Source organism: Periplaneta americana, chromosome 14 (genome assembly GCF_040183065.1).
Source record: "Periplaneta americana isolate PAMFEO1 chromosome 14, P.americana_PAMFEO1_priV1, whole genome shotgun sequence".
NCBI lineage: Eukaryota > Metazoa > Arthropoda > Insecta > Blattodea > Blattidae > Periplaneta > Periplaneta americana.
Window position 1 is genome coordinate 19,477,009 of NC_091130.1, and position 21,857 is coordinate 19,498,865.

General features: G+C 37.6%; 1 protein-coding gene across 1 annotated transcript in view; it reads right to left on the minus strand.

Moving 5' to 3' along the window:
* Window positions 1–956: 956 nt before the first annotated feature.
* Window positions 957–21,857, minus strand: part of LOC138713187 (RNA-binding protein 12) — a 104,437-nt gene continuing 83,536 nt past the window's right edge. Inside the window, exons 3-4 of the mRNA XM_069845070.1 lie at window positions 16,817–16,969; window positions 957–5,299 (exon numbers count right to left, since the gene is read on the minus strand). Coding sequence (XP_069701171.1) covers window positions 2,272–5,299; window positions 16,817–16,959 — 3,171 coding nt within the window. The 5' untranslated portion in view covers window positions 16,960–16,969 and the 3' untranslated portion in view covers window positions 957–2,271. The remainder of the gene's footprint in view (window positions 5,300–16,816; window positions 16,970–21,857) is intronic.

Sequence of the window (21,857 nt, forward strand, 5' to 3'; positions counted from 1 at the left end):
AATTGTAAACATAGACTCGGCAATACATTCCGTTACCATGGTTACGCATCGCTCATGATTGGTTGATTTGAATGGTTGCCATGGTAACATGCTAAAGGCGCCATTTGTGAGGTCGGAAGTAGTTTTGGACAGACCATAATAACATATCCAGAGAACGACAGGCGGGTCAGGATGAGGAAGACACTCTGACAGAACAACTTCGGCAATAGAGAAACCAGTTTCGACCCTTTAAGGCAGTAATGTTGAATTTGGATTCGCGTCCTTGAGATTATGACGTAAACCTACCTTTACTCAGCGCGCGGAATACCTACTGGTATTTGGTTGTGTTCAAATGTCAACAACAAGTCTCAGTGTTGGAACCATTATGCTGCTTTACCCAAAACTTCAAGGTCTTCACGTAAATGTAGTTTAAAAGAATGTGAAAGTGATTTTTTGTTATAGAATGAGGTTATAATGTGTGATGATTTTTATGTAGCAAAACATACTTTATTAGATATATAATTGAGCCGTTTAGAACAGAAGTGGTGCAAGTCAAAATTGGGTAATGAGGTTTAAAGTAAAAATTCTGTAAAATACGGCGCACAGTAGCAATTAATATTTTCTTCGTGCTATCCACTGACTACTAATAGTTTAAATAAACTGAATATTAATTGCTACTTTGCGCTGTATTTTACAGAATGTTTACTTTAACCCTCATTACCCATTTTTGATTTATACCACTTCTGCTCTCCAACGGCTCAATTAATAAATATTTTTTGCTACAGCTCTCTATCAGGGACAAATTTTCCTACATGCCGGTGCCATAAATTTACAACATGAGCCTCACAGCTTTACTTCCCTCCCAGAGGAAGTCATGCTCAGGATTTTATTGCACTTCAAGACCTATCCCCTGTGCAGGGTTTGAACCCGTGAACCTCAGCTCCAACAGCTATCAAAAGTAATGAAAAAAGAACTACTTCAAATTTCAGTATCACAATTTTTATTTTTTAACGTTGTTTCCTATCAGTTTACAATGCTCAAATAACAGAAAATCTATCGATTCAAGAATTAGAAGTGGATTTCTAGTATTTTTTTTTCTTATTATAAACTTAAATAACTTTAACGGCAAAGATTGTGGGTTAACTGATATCACTGTATGACCTTTCCAGAAATAAAGTGGCCTGAATTACAAATTATTTCGTCTTGTGAATTTCAAGACATCGTCTCAGAGCAATAACAGATTCTATGTGTTTACCCTCATAATAAAAATTCGAATTGCAAGAAAGTCTCTTCGTAAATTAAGATGTCGGTAAGTATTTAGTTTGTAGCAGAAGTTACATAATAGCACATTATGCAACGAGCCTATAATGGTAGTAATTAAGACGCGAGTATGTTTATGAAACGAGTGCGAGTTTCATAATTTTCATACGAGCGTCTTAATTACCATTATAGGCAAGTTTCATACGACTTTTTATGCTCGACCATATTTCAAACTTGAAATTATTCATAAGTATTCATGTTATTGTTATCTAAGTGAGGAGCGGAACTGACCTTTTGCAATAGCCTACCTCGTAAATTGTGAGATGTGCGCAGACGCGAAAGTATTGATTTTTTCCGAGAAACAGATGTCGACGACCTTGATATAATCTAGAGAGTAAAAGAAACATTAATCTTGATATAACCTTGAAATTGAATTATACATTGAAAAACGAGATGACAAATTGGATTTATTTGAATATTATTTACAATTAACGCTAATTATTATAGTAACAACTGACTTTATTTCAAATATAGGTGATTTATTGATTTATTGTTGTCTTTCAATTGCATATCCGAGAATAATCGATACTTGCGCTTTCATATTGCTACAATGGTATTTTCTGATTGGTGGAACACCTGGACTTTAATGAATAGGTGTACTTTAATGTGGTCCATTAAAGGGCTGCTACCAAGTGTATAATTACTACATTTCGGCATGGTCGAGCATAAAAAAATACATAACACTATTTCCTTCTGAATAGCTCATACAGAATTCAGTCACGGAAGTAATAAATAAATGCTTATTTAACAAAAAAGAAACATTTATTTCTTATACTACAGAAGTTTTATGTTGCTCACTTTGATATACATTATACACACTTCTGTAGTAAAATTAATAATAATTATAGAAAAAAATCAGTTATCATAATTATCGTCACTCTAGAAATATTTACAGGTACACGTATATTCATCTCCATGCACATCACATAGAAAACTGAACACTAAGTCTATTGGATTGTACTGTTTTTGTCGTTAGAGAAGACTTAAATAAATAGGCCTTCCTCTGATCTTACGGAATCGAAGTTCTCTAACGGCTCGCTGTGCTTCAGACGGGGAATTAAACGCCACTCTTGCATCTCCCGTAGCCATTCCCTTGTCATTGAAACGCCGAATGACATTTTCACGGCTAATATCAAAGTCTGCAAAAAAGTCGAGAATCTCATCAATGTCCGCCCTGAAGTGGAGGTTTTCCAGGGCTACGACACAGCCAGGCTTCCCAAAACCTTCAACAGGAGAGATCTGGGACTGCACTGTTCCATGGGATAGGGACCCGGGATGTCGCCCCAACAGCGGCATGCGACCCAAGAGAGGCGTTGACGGTGAGATTCCCAACAGACCTACAGATCTGTTATTGAACTCTCTGGGGTGCTGTGGTCTTGCCATGCTTACCGGTGCCATGGGCACCTCGTGCTGAGAGACCAGACCGAGCGCCTCGTTCATTTCTTCCCTCAACACAGGCTGGACCACAACATCCTGCTTCCCGAGGGGCATGTTGTTCTTGGAACACGATCTTGCCGCCTCTTCCAAACTACTGAATTCACAGAATGCGTCTCCCGTCGGCTTGTTGAACTTGTCCAACATGATGTGAATGCGCAAGGGTACTAATCCCACATCTGAGAAGAAGTCAAGGATGTCACGATCGTTGGCATCAACTGGTAGGCCTTTGAGAAGGACGCAGTCGGTGGATGGGTGCACGATTTTTGGGGATTCCTGCATAGGTTGTTCCAAGCCAGTTCGTGCTCTGGGGTCTTGGGGCGGTGTCTTTGTACTTGGAGTCTGCTTCTCATTTAGCTCCGGGACGGTCTTCTCTATAGGCTGTGGCTCCTCTATGACCATGCTCTTCTGACTTTCCTTCGCTTGTTTAAGCTCGTCTTCCAGACAAGGGGCAACAATTACAGCCTTGTGACCTATCGTGTGTTTGGAATTACAGAATAAGGCCTTCTTCGCATCCTCTGGCTTGCTGAACTTCACATAGGCCATGTATTGCTTCTTATCGTCTTTGGTAATTAGTATCACTTCTTCAATGGTAATGTTTTGAAATAATTTAATTACATCCTGCTCTTTAGCATAGGGAGGCAAGTCTCTGATAGAAAGACATGTGAAAGGAGCTGGTTCTTCTTTCTTTTCTATCTTCTCTGTTTCTGCTGCCTGGGGCGGTTGATAGGAATCAATAGCTTTGTCAAAAATGTCGTCATTCAGATGCAGGACCTCGATTATCGACCCTCTCATTGCTTTCCCTGTGTATTTGAGTGCCTCATCTTTGTCTTCCCTCTTCTGGAATCTTACATATGCTATGCCCACTCTGTTTCCGTGATTGTCATTGATTATCTTCATACCATTACCAGTTATGTGGAGCCCCTGGAAGAATCTTCGTATGTCACCATAACCTGTCTCAATCGGCATGTTGCGAAGTTCGACAGCTGTACCGTTAATTTGCTGTGACGGCCTGGTTTCGAAGTTCCTGTCTGCTTGGAACCTATCCCTCTGGAATCTATTATCTGGCTGGAAATTCCCGGGTCTGGAAGCAGGGTAACGATCCAGCTGATCTCTGCCAAACTGGTCAACATAGCGATCATTCCGTGGAAATTCCTGCTCGCCCCTGTCCATTCTGTACTGGTTCCTCCTGTCACCACCGGGCTGAAACATGCCACCTCTGCGCTCATCCATCTCGTTCTGTCCCATTCCTCCGGGGCCCATTCTATCCATCATGCTTCCTCCCGTCATACTGCCCATCCTGCCTTCACGCGGAGTGAAGCCCCCTCTTCTAAACTCGCCCATTCCTCTGTAGCTCCCTCTGAAGCCTCTGGATTCCATCTCGTGTCCTTCAAAATCCTCTGCTTCATTGTATCCTTGTTTCAGAGGATATCCTCCTCCTACCCTCTCATTACGGGAGAATCGTCCCATCTCCCCAGGCTGCCGTCCTGGGGGCCAACTCTCCCGTCCACGCAATGGCATGCCAGCTTCCCGGCCTGTAGGGTAGCCCTCGCTTCTCATGAAGGACCCCTGCATGGACTCTCCACTGCCCATGGAAAGGTTGCCAGACATGGGAGCTCTGATCATGTCTGCTGCCTGGAAACTCGGCCCTCCTAATGGCCGCCTTCCATCCAAGTCTCTGACAGTGTTATTCTCCATCGCCATTCCCATGGGGCGGTTCGCTGCGGCGGGTTTGAAGCCGCCTACCATGTTGTTCCCCAGCTGAGGAGCGGGGGCGTGGTCCCAATTCATGCCGCCACCCTGGACGGGGGCTGCCTTCACTGGGGAGTCCTGAAGCTTGGGCGCTTGGTTCATCAAGCGCTCCTTTGCTTGAGGGAACTGAGAGATAAGCACTACATCTCCGTTCTGATCCTTATTCTTCTCGTCCTCGTTGGCGGGCGTGACAGAGTCTCGCTTGTTGTCCCGCGGCGTCCTCTTGTCACGGTCTCTGTCCCTGCTGCTGCGGTCCCTGGATCGACTCCTGTCCCTGGAGCGGCTGCGGTCACGCCGACGCCTCCTGTCCCTGTCACGACTACGACTCCTGTCACGACGCCTGCGGTCCCTATCGCGGTCCCTGTCCCTGTGGCGGTCACGATCGCGGTCCTTGCGGTCTCTGCGGTCGCCATCCCTGGAGCGCGAGCGCTCCTTCCTGTCCTTACGGTCCTTGCTGCTCACGCTGTCGGAGTCCTTCTTGTCGCGGTCGGTGTCGCGGGAGTCGCGACGGTCGGGCAGCACGGGGACGCTCTGCACTTCCGGTATGACCGCGGGGACGACGGGCGCCGTGACGGCGGGGGCGGGCGTCGCCGGCGTGGCGGCGGGGATCTGGTTGAGCAGGGCGGCGGGCAGCGAGTGCACGGGCAGCGTCGGCGCCGGCATCTGGATGAAGTTCTGCAGCGTCACGGACTGCTGGCGCGCGTGCTCGATCACCTTCTGCATCTCGGCGCGCGAGCTCAGCAGCAGCTTGATCTTGACCTCCTTGATCTTGCCGCCGTCCGTCATCATCGCCTGCCGTGCATCCTCGTCCGTGCTGCGACAAGCAAATTGACAATCACTACATGTTGGATTTCCATGTATAACAACTTTCGATAATTCGCGATATCGCGAAATATCGAAAATCGCGAATTATCCACAAAAATTCTTATTACTATTTAAAGTCCAGTAAAAGTTACTCTAACAGGTTTTATTATTATTATTATTATTATTATTATTATTATTATTATTATTATTATTATTAACTACACACCAAAATCAAGTGCAAAATATGAAACAGTGTAAAACATTTTGAAACATTATAATATTATAGATCAGAAAGAGGAAAAGGAATTGGTTGGATCACTGGCTGAGAAGAAACTGCCTACTGAAGGATGCACTGGAAGGAAAGGTGAACGGGAGAAGAGCTTGGGGTAGAAGAAAATATCAGATGATAGACGACATTAAGATATATCGATCATATGCGGAGACTAAGAAGAATGCAGAAAATAGGAAAGATTGGAGAATGCTGGGTTTGCAGTGAAATACCTGCCCATGAGCAGAACACTTATGTATATATACGTATAATATTATATGAAAAGTCCACTGCAAGAATGATGGATGTCACTTTCTTGTCGAAAATGAACCAAGACTGTCAATGCATAGCTTAAGACATATAGAATGTACATACAGAGTTATATGGCATTAACACTGATAGTCATTGTCCAGTAATTATCGGAAAATCGCAGTTAAGCTTTGAGCGCTAAGCATTTCAAACTTTCAATTGCTCCTCCTGCAAAATTTATTCCAAATGACATCCATCATTCTTGCAGTGGACTCTTCATATAGTAGAATCTTAAATTAAAGTGTCTTATAATATTTTGAAAAACTTGTATTTCTTGTTTTAACAAAATAATCATATTTTTTTGTTGCTTAAAGGATTGTTGATTTTTTCTGATATTAGAGCGCAAATTTCTTAAGAAAACAATCTGTAAACGAAAAGTCATCACAATATTTCGTGTACGACAAAAACGTCTCTAAAGCGATACTAGCTTGGGTGTGCGCAACCCTTGATCACATATTAGGCTATATAACAGACTGGCCATCCCCATGTTAAAGTCGGTTATATGAGGAAGAGAACAACCAGCAGGATCGCCACCGTCGACTGAGAACGACCGCTAGATGGAAGTACAATTGCCCCAAGCAATTGAAATGAGAGTTATAACGTGACTTCTTATGCAATAGCTCGATGGTAGCATAGTGAAATTGATAAACGCTGTTGCCGTCAAAGTCTATAAGCCTGAGCAATCTGTTATATAATAATACTTTAGTCGGCGGGAAAAGGTATATAAGTCAAAAAAAACGATTTTTCTGTTGTACATAATCACTAAAGATGTGGGGTTTGTGCGCGGCACGAAAAACACGTTGACTCGACAGGGAGCATAGGTGGACTGGCAGGTGAACAACTACGACCAGTGCAACCAAAAGAAATGCAACTACACGCTATCCATTTGCCTACTTGCCGTCTTATCATAACAAAAGGAACGAACACAGGCCTTCATAGTCCAATGCACTGCAGTGGTGAACGGACGTAGTGACGGCAGCAAATTGAATAAAAGAGCGGTATAAGAACATTATTCACATAATGTGCCTTGCTCATGGTCTCAAAAGATTGGCTGAGGAGATCCGTGCTAAGTTTAGTGGCGTTGACACCTTCATAACTATTTCTTAAGGCGCTGCAAGGATACAACAATTTCGAGACATTGCACCAGGTATTGCCCTTCCACCAAAACCAGTAATTACAAGTTGGGGTATCTGGATAGAGGCTGTCTCATATTATGCAGTAAATTACACTTCAGTTATAAAGTAAATGATGCTCTAAGTGCTGAAAATGCATCTCCCATTAATACTACCAAATCTCTTATTTCCTCTAAACTGTTTGAAAATATAAAGTTCATATACCAAAATCACAAAACGATTCCGGAAAGCATAACACAGTTAGAAATATCTGGTTTGGAAATATTCAAGGGCATAGCAATAATAAAATAGGTGTAAGAAAAAATCAAGAAAGGACCTCCAGAACCTTGCACACAGAGAATAAAGAATAAATAACAGAAAAATAAGAGCTATTTAACAATTTGTAAGATGCTGAATAATGCAAAATCATCAGACGATAGGGTAGTATACTTGATATAAGTACCGTTAACGTCCTGTGACGAAAGAACCTTTTCGCATGTTAATTATTGTTTTTAAATATTTGCAAAAATTCAGTAAACTCTACTACTCCACTAAAGTTATTGCATTCGTGATGCAAGTAACATTAAGGAAGCCGTGAAAAAATCAACAAGATTCCAGACTCATCATGGCGGCTACTTTGAACGAAGGAGATCAAAAAAGTTTCACAATAGAAAAACCTGGTGGTGGTGCTCCAGTGACTCTGAATAACTGCACAAATATAACAGTTAATTTCAATATGCAGAATTATATGTCAAAGATATTTTCCATTTCTAAACATCTCCTTGACCGGCAAAATTAAATTTGCCGATGTTATTACTGCAATATGTTATATAAATAATATTGTTAAAATATTAAAATGAAAAATAAATCATTACATAACCTTACCGTTTGTTTTAAGTTCGCATTTATAGACTGGGGGAAAAAAAGACAGACGTATATCACGGCCTGCTGGAGTATAGTAAACACAGAACACATTTTAAAGCAACAATGTTGAAGATAGATATTTTTGTTTTGCAAATTTCCCGTCATTGAACAGAAACCAAGATGGAGATTTCATTGCAACTAATTAGAAATTCCTCTTTCAGGTATGTAATAAACGATCTTCGCACAAAATAATGTACGATACACGAACGGTATGTTTTCTTTCAATTCTCGGAAATTAAAAAAGCTCAACTACGTTTCGCTTTTTCAAACTTTTCCTCGAACATGAAAACTTCAACATACCGCTCTTGTAACGCATATTACTATTCCATCTGTAGTGAAAGCTTCGTCTATCGCAATCCATGATTTTATTTTTGTCGTTAGAGTTGAAGGTACGTACCTGTACCTGCGATGTGACGTCATAAATACTTCGAATCAGGCAACTTCATTCCAGTTTATAGGTAGCTGGTATACGGACCCTACTGATAAGTGTCCCGTATTTTTTTTCCAGCATGTCTGGGGACCCTATCTTAGTGACGTGTATGTCAGCAAAATAAACATCGATAATTACTGTGAATACGAGCTAATAGTATCAAGTGATAGGCATTATCACACGGATTACAAACAGACTCTGATTGTTCAGGATGTATAGTTTGAAAAATAGGCGTATAGCAGTCTTGCGATGGTGACTAATATTTGCGGGCGAGAGCTATTTTATGCCCGCTGCGCGCGCGCGGAGCTCTTTTACCTGTAAACATTGCTAAAGGATGTACAGATCTTAGAACACAGCGCATCATGACGGAACGGAAGCGCTTCAAGCTCTCAAGGAAGAGTGGAAGATACAATATTTATGCTTCGAACATGGTGATGAAGTCCAGTGTTTGTTGTGTAAAAAAAATATCATTCGCAAAAAAAGCAACATAAAACAGCATTATGAGACGCAACATGAAAAAAATATAGGCATTATTCAGGAGAAGAGAGAAATAAATTCATTTCGGAATTGACATCGAAGGTAAATTAATTTACATTTGGGTCAGCAGATAGTATCTAGATTCCTTTTATTTCTTTATTTTAAATGTATTATTGATGTTTTATTTGTTGCTTGTTTCTGGATATTTACTTTTATTAGATTACGTGTTTCTTTAATTTAGAAATAATATTTTATCTTTGATTGCACTTTAACTTATACTATTACTAAACTCAAAATGCTAATTCACTTTTATTTCAGTAACTATTTTCAGGATTTTTAGCAAATATGAACTAAACATTTTGAAAACTTTGATGCAAAGAGCTTTTTTAGTAACGTCAATATAAAATACACTTAAAAATATAATTTCAAAACTATTAGACCTAATTGCACAAAATTTTGTACAGAGGATATTATTATAGATCTGTTTATATAGTTTAAATTTCACAAATTTTAGCCGAAATTGTGGAAGTTTTAAAAGTCACACATATCCCCTTAAATGATTGACCCCAAAAATTACGATGGCTCTCAATATCTTAATTTAATCAATTTGTTTTTTTCGTGTTACGTGCATCTCACAAATCACTCTAAACTCATTACATAATCACGACTGGAGAGTAAGGACTACATTTTCACAATCACACAATCAATATACTCTATTTCAATCAATATTGTCATTATTATTTTTTCAACAAATACCCAAAAGTACTTAGAGATCACACACGTCGAGCAGGTAGACCCTATTAGTTTCTCCTAACCAATGAAGTGAAGTATTTACATAATAAATAATTGCTTTTAACAATAAAATGGTTTACATACAATTAACTTTTCCTATTTCTCTTTTTGTTCCTAAAAGCCCTTCCCTTTGCGATTTGTTTATATATGTACATGTATATTAAATAACTGAATAATTACCCCTATTACATAGCCAGAAATTTAGTAACGCAAGTTATTGTAATAATTGCTGCCTTTATTCGCCGCATGTGCATGTACATCCCTGTTGTCTACGTTACAGTGAATGCGCTATGCGCTCGTGATCAAGGTCGAGCTCTTCTACCATGATTGCGAGCTAATATCGTCTCATCCCTGGCGTATAGGAAAAGTAAGAATTCTACGACAGAAACTAGCTTATAAATTGGATTCATTGGAAGCGTGTTTCCTATAATCAAAACGCCAAAACCCGACAGTCTCTTTCGAAGTGGCCTACTTTAAGATATCCCGGCGCCGGGCGACTCATGCTAAGCCAGCACGCCGCGCCGCGTCCAACGTTTTCGAATGGTTGTTTATTTACGGTGGCCTCCACACGTCGCGGTGGTACCGCCTAAAATGTAGGTGTGGTCCGCACATCGAATCGATACCTAGAGCACAATGTACCGCTCGGGGACAAGGACTATTGTACGTATAGGATTTATCTGTGTTGGCAACAAAGGGCGGTCCGTCCTCTGAGAGACACTCGGCTGAGTTTCATCAACAGATAAAATACGTTTTTCAATTCAAGTCTCTCGCGCATTGAGGAGGCGATTTATATTCGACCACTTCCTTACGTGTTACCTAATCAAACTACCATACTTAAAACATGACTTTTATACTATCATTTATAATATGAGATAAGATATAACTAGAGCCCCGATATTTGGCAAAATGCCTCTTTTAGTGGGTGAAAGAAACCATTATTTGCATAGATATAATAGTAAAATGCGTTACAAGAGCGGTATGTTGAAGTTTTCATGTTCGAGGAAAAGTCTGAAAAAGCGAAACGTAGTTGAGCTTTTTTAATTTCCGAGAATTGAAAGAAAACATACCGTTCGTGTATCGTACATTATTTTGTGCGAAGATCGTTTATTACATACCTGAAAGAGGAATTTCTAATTAGTTGCAATGAAATCTCCATCTTGGTTTCTGTTCAATGACGGCAAATTTGCAAAACAAAAATATCTATCTTCAACATTGTTGCTTTAAAATGTTTTCTGTGTTTACTATACTCCAGCAGGCCGTGATATACGTCTGTCTTCCCCCCCCCCCAAGTCTATAAATGCGAACTTAAAACGGCTTCCTTAATGTTACATGCATCACGAAATGCAGCAACTTTAGTGGAGTTGTAGAGTTTACTTAATTTTTGCAAATATTTAAAAACAATAATTAACAGTGCAATTTAGGTGAAATTGCAATGGTAAGTTCACAATTTATAATTATTACTATATTGAACGTCTCTAAAAATAATATGTTAAAAGCCTAAAGCAGTAAAATCAATATGTCACTTAAGCGGTAAGAAGAGGGAAATTGTTATGTGTGTTAGGTTGGGAATACTGAATGTGGAATTTTAGACTTTCCGCGGATTGGTTTTGTGCGGAAACCAAGCAAATACGCACGATCTCGCACAAAAGTGATTTGGAGTAAATCAAAGTGATAGGGCCAATTTTTATTTTGTCTATTTTGTTTTTTTAAGGTACTTCTTACTAATAAATACCATTTTTGTCTTGTTTATTTGAAATTTTCTAATTAATTGTAATTTAAATATTTGAAACAATGACTAACTTTACTAACAATAGTAAATAAAAGTAAATTGTTTCGCTGCTTGATCTGCTAATAATCGCGCTTTAATACTTTCGGTGTAATATGAATAATGACCGACAATCCACAGTTACATATATAATATTGTCATGTCTTCACGGTACCAACAATCAGCTTTATAATTTTAAATATTAAGCTCGTTCTCATAGAAGTTGTCACGTGGCATTTCCAATTGTTTGCTTTCATATTTTCAAATCTTACTGTTACAATTTTGTGCTACACGTGTTTATTGTAGGAGAAAGAAATTTGAGTGAGGAATAGTCAGTTATTGTTGGTGAGCTAGAATGCCTAAATTCAGTAAACCATTGAAAAGTAAACTTCATGCTTACGTTAGTGAATTTGGTGCCCATGTATTTTCAACCGATGGAACAGTTTTGTTATGTAAGGTTTGTGAAAAGGCAGTTAATCACGAAAAAGAATATTTGGTAAGTCAACATATGTTACCTACGAAGTAAATATGTGAGTTATGTTGATATAATTTAAATTTACTGCTAAAATATATTATGCCTTTTTAAAATTTAAAATGTCTTTTTCAGGGTTATTGTGTTTTTTTTTTTTTTTTTTTACGTTTTTATTGTCTTTTTTGTCGGCCTATTTTAACTGTTATAAATGCCTAAACATCCGGGCTCTTACTTACTTACTTACTTACTTACTTACTTACTTACTTACTGGCTTTTAAGGAACCCGGAGGTTCATTGCCGCCCTCACATAAGCCCGCCATTAGTCCCTATCCTGAGCAAGATGAATACAGTCTCTACCATCATATCCCACCTCCCTCAAATCCATTTTTTATTATCTTCCCATCTACGTCTCGGCCTCCCCAAAGGTCTTTTCCCCTCTGGCCTCCCAACTAACACTCTATATGCATTTCTGGATTCGCTCATACGTGCTACATGCCCTGCCCATCTCAAACGTCTGGATTTAATGTTCCTAATTATGTCACGTGAAGGATACAATGCGTGCAGCTCTGCGTTGTGTAACTTTCTCCATTCTCCTGTAACTTCATCCCTCTTAGCCCCAAATATTTTCCTAAGAACCTTATTCTCAAAAACCCTCAATCTCTGTTCCTCTCTCAAAGTGAGAGTCCAAGTTTCACAGCCATACAGAACAGCCGGTAATATAACTGTTTTATAAATTCTAACTTTCAGATTTTTTGACAGCAGACTAGATGACAAAAGCTTCTCAACCGAATAATAACAGGCATTTCCCATATTTATTCTGCGTTTAATTTCCTCCCGAGTGTCATTTATATTTGTTACTGTTGCTCCAAGATATTTGAACTTTTCCACCTCTTCGAAGGATAAATCTCCAACTTTTATAGTACCATTTCGTACAATATTCTGATCACGAGACATAATAATATACTTAGTCTTTTCGGGATTTACTTCCAACCCTATCTCTTTACTTGCTTCAAGTAGAATTTCCGCGTTTTCCCTAATCGTTTGTGGATTTTCTCCTACCATATTCAAGTCATCCGCAAAGAGACATCCGGACTCTAGATATAATGAATAAATAATAATAATAATAATAATAATTATTATTATTATTATTATTATTATTATTATTATTATTATTATTATTATTATTATTAAGAATTGTTACAATATTTGTTGACAACAGCTGAGGAGAAATGAGAAATTCGTTTCGTTCTACTGACGCGAAAAAAAAAATTTCACAATATTATCGAGAATAAAATTATGGATACATAGCAGACACAGTCTAGTATATACAGTCACGAAGCTCAATACGTAGTAAATATGCATACATTAGGTAGTTGCTCACCACTAGGATCGCTAATATCGCCTCATTACAGACAATACGAAATAGTACCGGCACAGTCTATTGTTTCTAGCACCCTCAAAACTCAAGCTTCGTCACTATATAGTAGACTGTGTAGCAGATTTGATTAATCCCTTTCCGAAAGTTGTCTGTAAAGTATTATTATTATTACTATTATTATTATTATTATTATTATTATTATTATTATTATTATTATTATTACCCTCTGAGTTTCTGGCTGATATGTAGGCTACATTATTATCAGGCAGTACATTTCACTTGACGATGTGTGTAACAATATTGTATGTATGCATCTGAAGTGTGACTAGTGTAATATGTAGCTAGTCAGCGATGTATGCAATGGAGGGGGAAAGGAACTGGCCACCCTACCCAATTATCTCCTGGCCTAGTTGCTTTCTTGATATCACTTGTGAGGTTCAGACCTGTCTTCGGACAGTTGACTAAACAATATTATTATATTATTATTATTATTATTATTATTATTATTATTATTATTAAACACAAGTATATAATGAATGCCTTTTTCCACTAACAATGATAGCGAATGCAACAATTGAAAACTACCCATTGTCGTTGGGTATTTTGTGCGTTCGCCGTCGACTATCTCGTGCGATATTTCATGCAACAGTAATATGTAACGAGCACTTGATTGTTCTAGGAGGCCGTGTATAAATTGAAGGTTGTTTTGTTTGATGATGTTGCACCTTTTAAGGTGAAAAGGATGGTAAGTACGATTAGCTTATTACAATACTAGCCGTACCCGTGCGCTCCGCTGCACCCGTTAGAAATAAAAGTAATTACATAATTAAAATAGGACTTTGATTCAGGGAACATTCGTGTTTGATAGAAGGATAAATCGTTTAATATGTTAATTAATTTAAATTGTATTTAAATAATTAAAATACGATCATTTTGGTCCAGAGACCACTCATTTGGTGCAATGACAATTCCTTTAACATGTTTCTTAATTATATTATATTATATTATATTATATATTACATTATATTACATCAGAAGTTATGTAATAACATTATAGCATTATGTCCATCTAGAGAAACTACACTTTCCAATGGTGAAATAATAATTATACAAATCGGTTAATTTAGCTTTCGATATTACTTCATACAAACACAGAAACATTCTCTGTAGGCTATCTTTCATAGCTTTCGATTGTTGCTGTCCAAGGCCCCTTATAGACGAAGTCATTTGTTTTTTATTTCATTATACGGCCTTAGATAGCAGTTATTTTAATTTTAAAACTCATTTATCTCATTAAATATCAGTCCTAACAAAATTTTTCAAGGAATAAAACCTATCGCAAATTATTTTTAAAGAAACTTTTGTTATGTAACATTTTTCACAAAAATCAATAATCGAGATATTTCGATTTATTTAATTCAGGCCCCCTTATAACCCCGCTTTTAAATAATGTATTTTGAATTCAATATAGCCTAAAATCTAAGTTACAACGAACTTAATTTATATTCCAATTTTCATCGAAATCCGTTCAGCCATTATCGCGTGAAAAGGTAACAAACATACAGACAGACAGGCAGACAGACAGACAGACATACAAACAAAAATTTAAAAAAAGCGATTTTCGGTTTCAGGGTGGTTAATTATATGTGTTAGGACCAATTATTTTGGGAAAATCGAAAATTACCAGAAAAATTTCGGCTACAGATTTATTACTAGTATAGATTATGTAATGCAGATGACGTTCAGCACAGCGCTTCATGTAGACACAAATCTTATTGAATGTGCGTTTTCAATTTGCGTCTTTCGATATTATTATCAGATAGGGATATCTTATGCGAAGTTTTACAGTCAGATGGCAGGAGCGTTCCATGCGGGGCAACATGTTGTAGGGCTATGTTTTTTCATATGCTACAGTTGATTACGTTTTCCCGCTTGTTGGTTTTCTGTGCATGTCCAAATTATATGTACAGTTATTTTGTATAACCTAGTATATTTTAATATAATTCAATATTTTCTTAGCTCATAATTTAATTTAATTTACAATAAATAATAACGTAAACCTGTATGATATTGAGCGATTCCCCGAGATGGTTGGGGAAATCTGCAGTATGCAGAATATAGATACGAGTAAATTGAATGTTCATGAACCTAAACGAGAACTTTGAGAACAATATGCACAAAGAAAAAAATAGGAAATATGTCGAAAGTGAATATTGTCCTCTTTAATAATTAATATTTAACAACCGTACGCTAAAAACAGGATATGCAGCCACCAATGTGTTTTTTTTTATAGGGAAGAGACTATCGAGACTGAATTCCTTGTATTTTTTCTGTAGTTGCAGAAAGATCAAATGCAATTTTTAATAGGATATAATATGATCGCAATAGTATCACGATTATTAGTGTTTTTGTAGGTTAAGGACATGTAGTTTTGAATACTGTGTGGGATGATTTTGAAAATTTGAACTTAAAACATGGCTTTAATAATTAGGGTACAATACATTAAAAACATTATTCACGAAATGGATTTCACTAGGGATCGTCCTGGATAATAAACACTCCAGTTTATCGAGAGTTTACTGTAGGCGTAAAATTCGGAGACTCTTACAACTATTGCATATAATCTAAGCTAACATTGCTCGCTGTTGAGGTTGCATATTATGTTTTTATAAATTTTTCTTTTTCCTCTTCCAAAATGAAACTATATTCAACAATTCCTTACTTGAAGTACCGGTAGTTACTTTTATTTAATAGCTAGCACTTTCGAGGCCCAATTTTATTACTTATATTTTTTAAGGTTTAAAGCATATATTCAGAATATTTCGGGACCTGATTGAAGACAAAAAGCTTTCCCTGGTTTTTACATATAGGAACATAACAAAAATTTGCCATTTTTAGTTGTTTTTAAGAGTATCTAATATACTAATACACTACGTATATCCTCAATGTTTATATACCGAAAACAAATGCACACGCAAAGCGCATCCCTCATAGTACACGTGCGCTATCTGTTGGTGCTAGTTCAGGATATCCCTATTACATGTATACGCACACGGATAGTTGAACCGTGTACAATGCAGCAATATGAATTCCACACAAGTCTGGATATAACAGAAAATTAACGAAAGAATATTTATGATTCAGAATGAGAAATTATAATGTTCTCGAGTAGGTTTTCAGTTGACAGAATCGATTGCGAAAAGTCGATTGGAGCGGCACTATACCTGAATCCGCCCCTGCGTACAGAATATGAATATCCCAAGGGAGAGAGGTAGGTAGAACTCATTTGTAACTCAAGAGAGGATGATGAGTGATCCGTTAGATTTACTCGTGGAAGAGAACACGTACTTATTCTTAAATTATACGTAAATATTCTTTTCTAAGTTTGAGAAACTGTTTTACATGTCAGATTAGGTGATACTACTTCGGCGTAGGGAAATGCAATGCCTTACAAGTTTATTAACTTATGCGTGTGGAGAGAAGCTTGTTTGTTTTATATCTCGTGTAAAATGAAATAAGAATAATATACATAAAATGATATTAATGTTCCGTATTTCACTCTACAACAAGTATAATAAGTGCATTATCCTCTTCTCTTACCTGAAAGCAATAAATGCATCTCCTTGCTCTCCGCCGACGATGTGAACTCCGCCTTCTGGAATGGAGAGCCCTCTGAAGTACTGCCGGATGTCCAGAGCGTTGGCCGACCACGGCAGATTCTGAAGTCTAATGATCACACTCATCTTTGACGTCCTACAAACAAAAGATGCTGATATATAGGCCTCTGGAGGCCTCCAACGTGGACAGATGTCGATAGCAGGCAGAACCACAAGTCCTGACTCCATCAAAGTCAAAATAAAGCACAAGTGCAAGTTGACCAGCAGTAATCAGAGTCGAATAGTATGGCCAGAGTTCTGACAAGAGTAGTGAGTGTGGAGTCATATTTACTGTTCTCCAACCAGGGGCCTGTTTCTCAAAAATACTAGTTTAGTAGTTCACCAGTTACAAGTTACCAGAGTATATTTCACCAGCTCTAGTAGATTCTGTTTCTCAAACTATTTTACCAGTCTAGTAACTTGTGACAATTTTTCACTAGTTACATGATCTGTTTCACTAGTCAGCTGATTGAGTTCATTTGTTTATAGTCATTGGTAGGTATTGTTATCTGAGGTTAGAAGGCTAAGTTGTTTGTATTGTGGTTTCGATTTCTCTTTTCGGTTGAAATTCCATCAGTTGAAAGCAAATTAACTATATTCAATATGATTAATGAATCAAAGGATTATTATTCGGTGCTTTTTCAAGCATGTTAACAAAAAATGATGAAATAAACGAATGGACAAAAAGTGTTGTAATGTGTGAGGCTATGGAACTGATACCTCAGAACAAAGATTATGCATACGTTAGGGACACTTACTGGCCCAACATTAAGAAAGCAATTTTGATAAGTACCAATTCAAGTTCACAGTATCGTAATTTGAACATATGATGTAGCTAGTGGGTCTACTGCCGACATTAATGCCACTTATGACTTGATGAAAAATTCGCTAATTTTTTTGTTTCACATTTTATCTATTCATAAATTATTGTCGTTATATATTTAATTTGTAGGTTAAAGTTGACAATGTCAGAAGAACTGGCAGTGGAGGAGGAAAGCTAGTAAAAATTAGTTGATGAATTGGTATTAAATTATTAGGAAAAAATTCTGCAAGTGTTGTTGGTCTAGGACAGAAAGACTAGATGGCATTGGAAAATAATCAACATCCCGATTTGTAGAGCAATTTGTATTTGAAGCTTTGCTGATAATGCAAGACTTCTATTTTTTTTTTGTCTTGTTATGGCAGGTCCCACTATATTTAACAACTTTTCAAGCTTTTCAGTACTTTACCTAAACCGTTCATTATATTCAAACAATGCTCCAGTAAAGGAATAATAATTGTTCTTTCTCGATATAGTTTTAGCTCTTCTCACAACTTCTTCATGACTTCATTCGGAATCACCAAACCAGATATTAAAAGAAAATAACTACAATATTTTGTTTTATCTGAGAAAGGTTGTCACTGGTAACTGATAATATAGAAATCACCAGTCTTGAGAGTCTTGTAGGAATATCCCTGTTGAATACTAGTGTAATCAACTAGATTAGCATTTTGAGAAACAGAATCACTTATGAACTGGTGAAATCGACCAATATTACTAGTCTGTGAACTGGTAACTACTACTTTACCCTTGTAGTTTCAAGAAACACAGACTTGTAAAATAAACTAATATTACTACTGTACAGACTAGTATTACTAGTCCATGAGTTTTGAGAAACAGGCCCCAGGAGATCAACCGTGAAAGGAATGTGCTTACTATTGCGTCGTCTATTGGAACGAAGTAGATAAATAATATTACCGTTATGTCAGTTTAAAAAGCATGCGCTCTCCTGCATATGTTATTTCCTGTATGAAGAGATTAAAAGACCAGGAGATTAACTGCGATCTAATTTTGTAACTAGGGTAGTATCAATATGTCTGTATCAATGTTATGGTTTATGCTGTGAGAGCTAGCCAATAGAGATACGCGTATCCATGTGTGTGACCTTATGACATCAACATTCATTCACAGCATCATCCACCTTCCCTTCATTCCCTGGAGACTTTCTCGTGGTTGGAGCACAGTAGTGGTACATTGATACTCAATCAGGAGCATGAAAAATAAACAATGGAATTCGAATTCCATGTTCATTATACAGGGTTATTCACGAGAATTTATCGCCACTTAACAGAGCTTTTTTTCGAAGACATTCTGAGCAAAAAATATCATATAAACATGTGTCCTAATCTCAATGTTTTCAGAGTTACACTAATTTGAAGTTGTTAGTAAAAAACCTTTTTTCTTTAGTTTTAAGGGGAAATAGAGAATAAAGAATGAACTATTCAAAAGTATCATTTATTTAATTGACTAGTGTACTGCAGCTAAAAATGTGTTGTTGGTTGTTCTGTACAGATTCTGTTTTTCAATTTTGGCTGTGGAACTTGGACTCTCACTTTGAGAGAGGAACAGAGATTGAGGGTGTTTGAGAATAAGGTTCTTAGGAAAATATTTGGGGCAAAGAAGGATGAAGTTACAGGAGAATGGAGGAAGTTGCACAATGCAAAAATTCACGCATTGTATTCTTCACCTGACATAATTAAGAACATTACATCCAGACGTTTAGGATGGGCAGGGCATGTAGCACGTATGGACGAATCCAGAAATGCATATAGAGTGTTAGTTGGGAGGCCGGAGGGAAAAAGACCTTTAGGGAGGCCGAGACGTAGATGGGAAGATAATATTAAAATGGATTTGAGGGAGGTGGGATATGATGATAGAGAATGGATTAATCTTGCTCAGGATAGGGACCAATGGCGGGCTTATGTGAGGGCGGCAATGAACCTCCGGGTTCCTTAAAAGCCAGTAAGTAAGTAAGTGTTGTGCAGCTAAAAATGTGTTGTTAGTTGTTTTGTACACTTTTTATTTTTCAATTTTGGTTGTGAAACTTGGACTCTCACTTTGAGAGAGGAACAGAGATTAAGGGTGTTTGAGAATAAGGTTCTTAGGAAAATATTTGGGGCAAAGAAGGATGAAGTTACAGGAGAATGGAGAAAGTTACACAATGCAGAACTGCACGCATTGTATTCTTCACCTGACACAATTAGGAACATTAAATCCGGATGTTTAGGATGGGCAGGGCATGTAGCACGTATGGGCGAATCCAGAAATGCATATAGTGTGTTAGTTGGGAGGCCGGAGGGAAAAAGACCTTTGGAGAGGCCGAGACGTAGGTGGGAGGATAATATTAAAATGTATTTGAGGGAGGTGGGATATGATAGAGACTGGATTGGTCTTGCACAGGATAGGAAACGATGGTAGGCTTATGTGAGGGCGTCAATGAACTTGCGGGTTCCTTGAAAGCCATTTGTAAGTTGTAACTAAAAATTACATCATTCTTACGCACATATCACAATTGTTACAAATTATACGACTTTAGGAACTTGATTCTTTACAGTTTAATTCTGCATTCTAATGTACAGTCTTAAAGAATTTACAAAAGTGGAAAGATTTGTAACAATTGTTGTGATAAGTGCGTAAGAAAAATATAATTTTGTAGTTAAAAATCGAAAAAAAAAATCTGTACGAAAAAACTATGGAATTCACAACACATTTTTGGTTTCAGAAAACTAGCCAATTAAAGAAATGATACTTCTGAATAGTTAATTCTTTTATCTCTAATATTCTTCTACCCTTAAAACTAAAGAATAATGGTATTTTACAAAAAACTTCAAATTATGTAACTCTGAAAATATTAAGAATAAGACCTATGTTTACATTACATTTTTTGCTCAAAATGTCATTGGAAATATGCTCCGTAAGTGGTAGTAACGCCTCGTGATTTACCCGTATATAAAATAGTATAGTGGATGGTAATATAGACTATTCTGAGTAAAATTTTTCATGTAAGCATGTGTCCAATTTTCAATGTGTGTGGAGATACAGCTGTTTAAATGTTACACATAACATCTATCTGCATTTCCAACTGACGGATCAAGATCACGTACAAACGTACAAACCACGCATGAGTCTCTGAACTTAAAGCTGTGAACTGTAGGGAAGAGTTGGGTATTATCGGACATCGGGTAATATCGGACAGTGAGTTTCTTTCATCTACCACCAGATGATAGTATCTGTATAACATGAATATATTTCTGTGATGTCGCATACAGAAACGTAACCATGTCATTCAGGTATTACGATCTGGTGGTAGATGAAAGAAACGCACTGTCCGATATTACCCGATGTCCGATACTACCCATCTCTCCACTAATTCCGGCTGTCCCAGCTGACTTTAGCTGAGAAGAATGATCCAGGATTGGGGGTAAGCACACGTCGAAAATGCAGTCCATTGCTTGACCTTGAGCAGCCAATTCGAAATGCACATATTATAGTGGCAAGGAGATAAAATGACTTAATAATTATATATATTGCTTACTGATATTGTATCAATATATTCCAACAGTTCAATGCACTATTCCGCTCTGTTGACAACAGTAAGTGTTGCTCTTCTTGGATCTTGTTCTTTTATGAAAGCAGCACTACTCATAATGCCAGCGACTAATTCGTGCCTTGTATTAGCCATTTTTTACACTTCACCTTTCATCCACCCCACAGACAAAAATCGACAGGAATAAAGTCTGGAGACCTTGGTGGCCAATACGCGTGACCACAGCGGCTGATTCATCGTTCGGGGAATGTGAGATTTAGACGATGTCACCTGATGACTAAAATGTACAGAGGCCCTGTCATGCTGGAAGAACGTGCCCATCCTTGTAGACAAAGCAACTACAAACAGCTGTTTGTCTATAGCAATTATGAACAGTGCTGCCCTCTAACGATCTTAGAAGAGTGACACGTACTATTCCTTTGTACGTAGTCATTTGTCCTTCCGCCATAACATTCGTAAGCCTTGTCAAACAGCTGTATCTGCACACCCATTGAAAACTGGACACATGTTTAGGCTATATATGACATTTTTTATTCAGAATAGTCCATACTACCACTCCCTAAAATATTTACTATTCTTTCTGAATTACCCTGTATATAGGAAAGTATTTTTTGTACT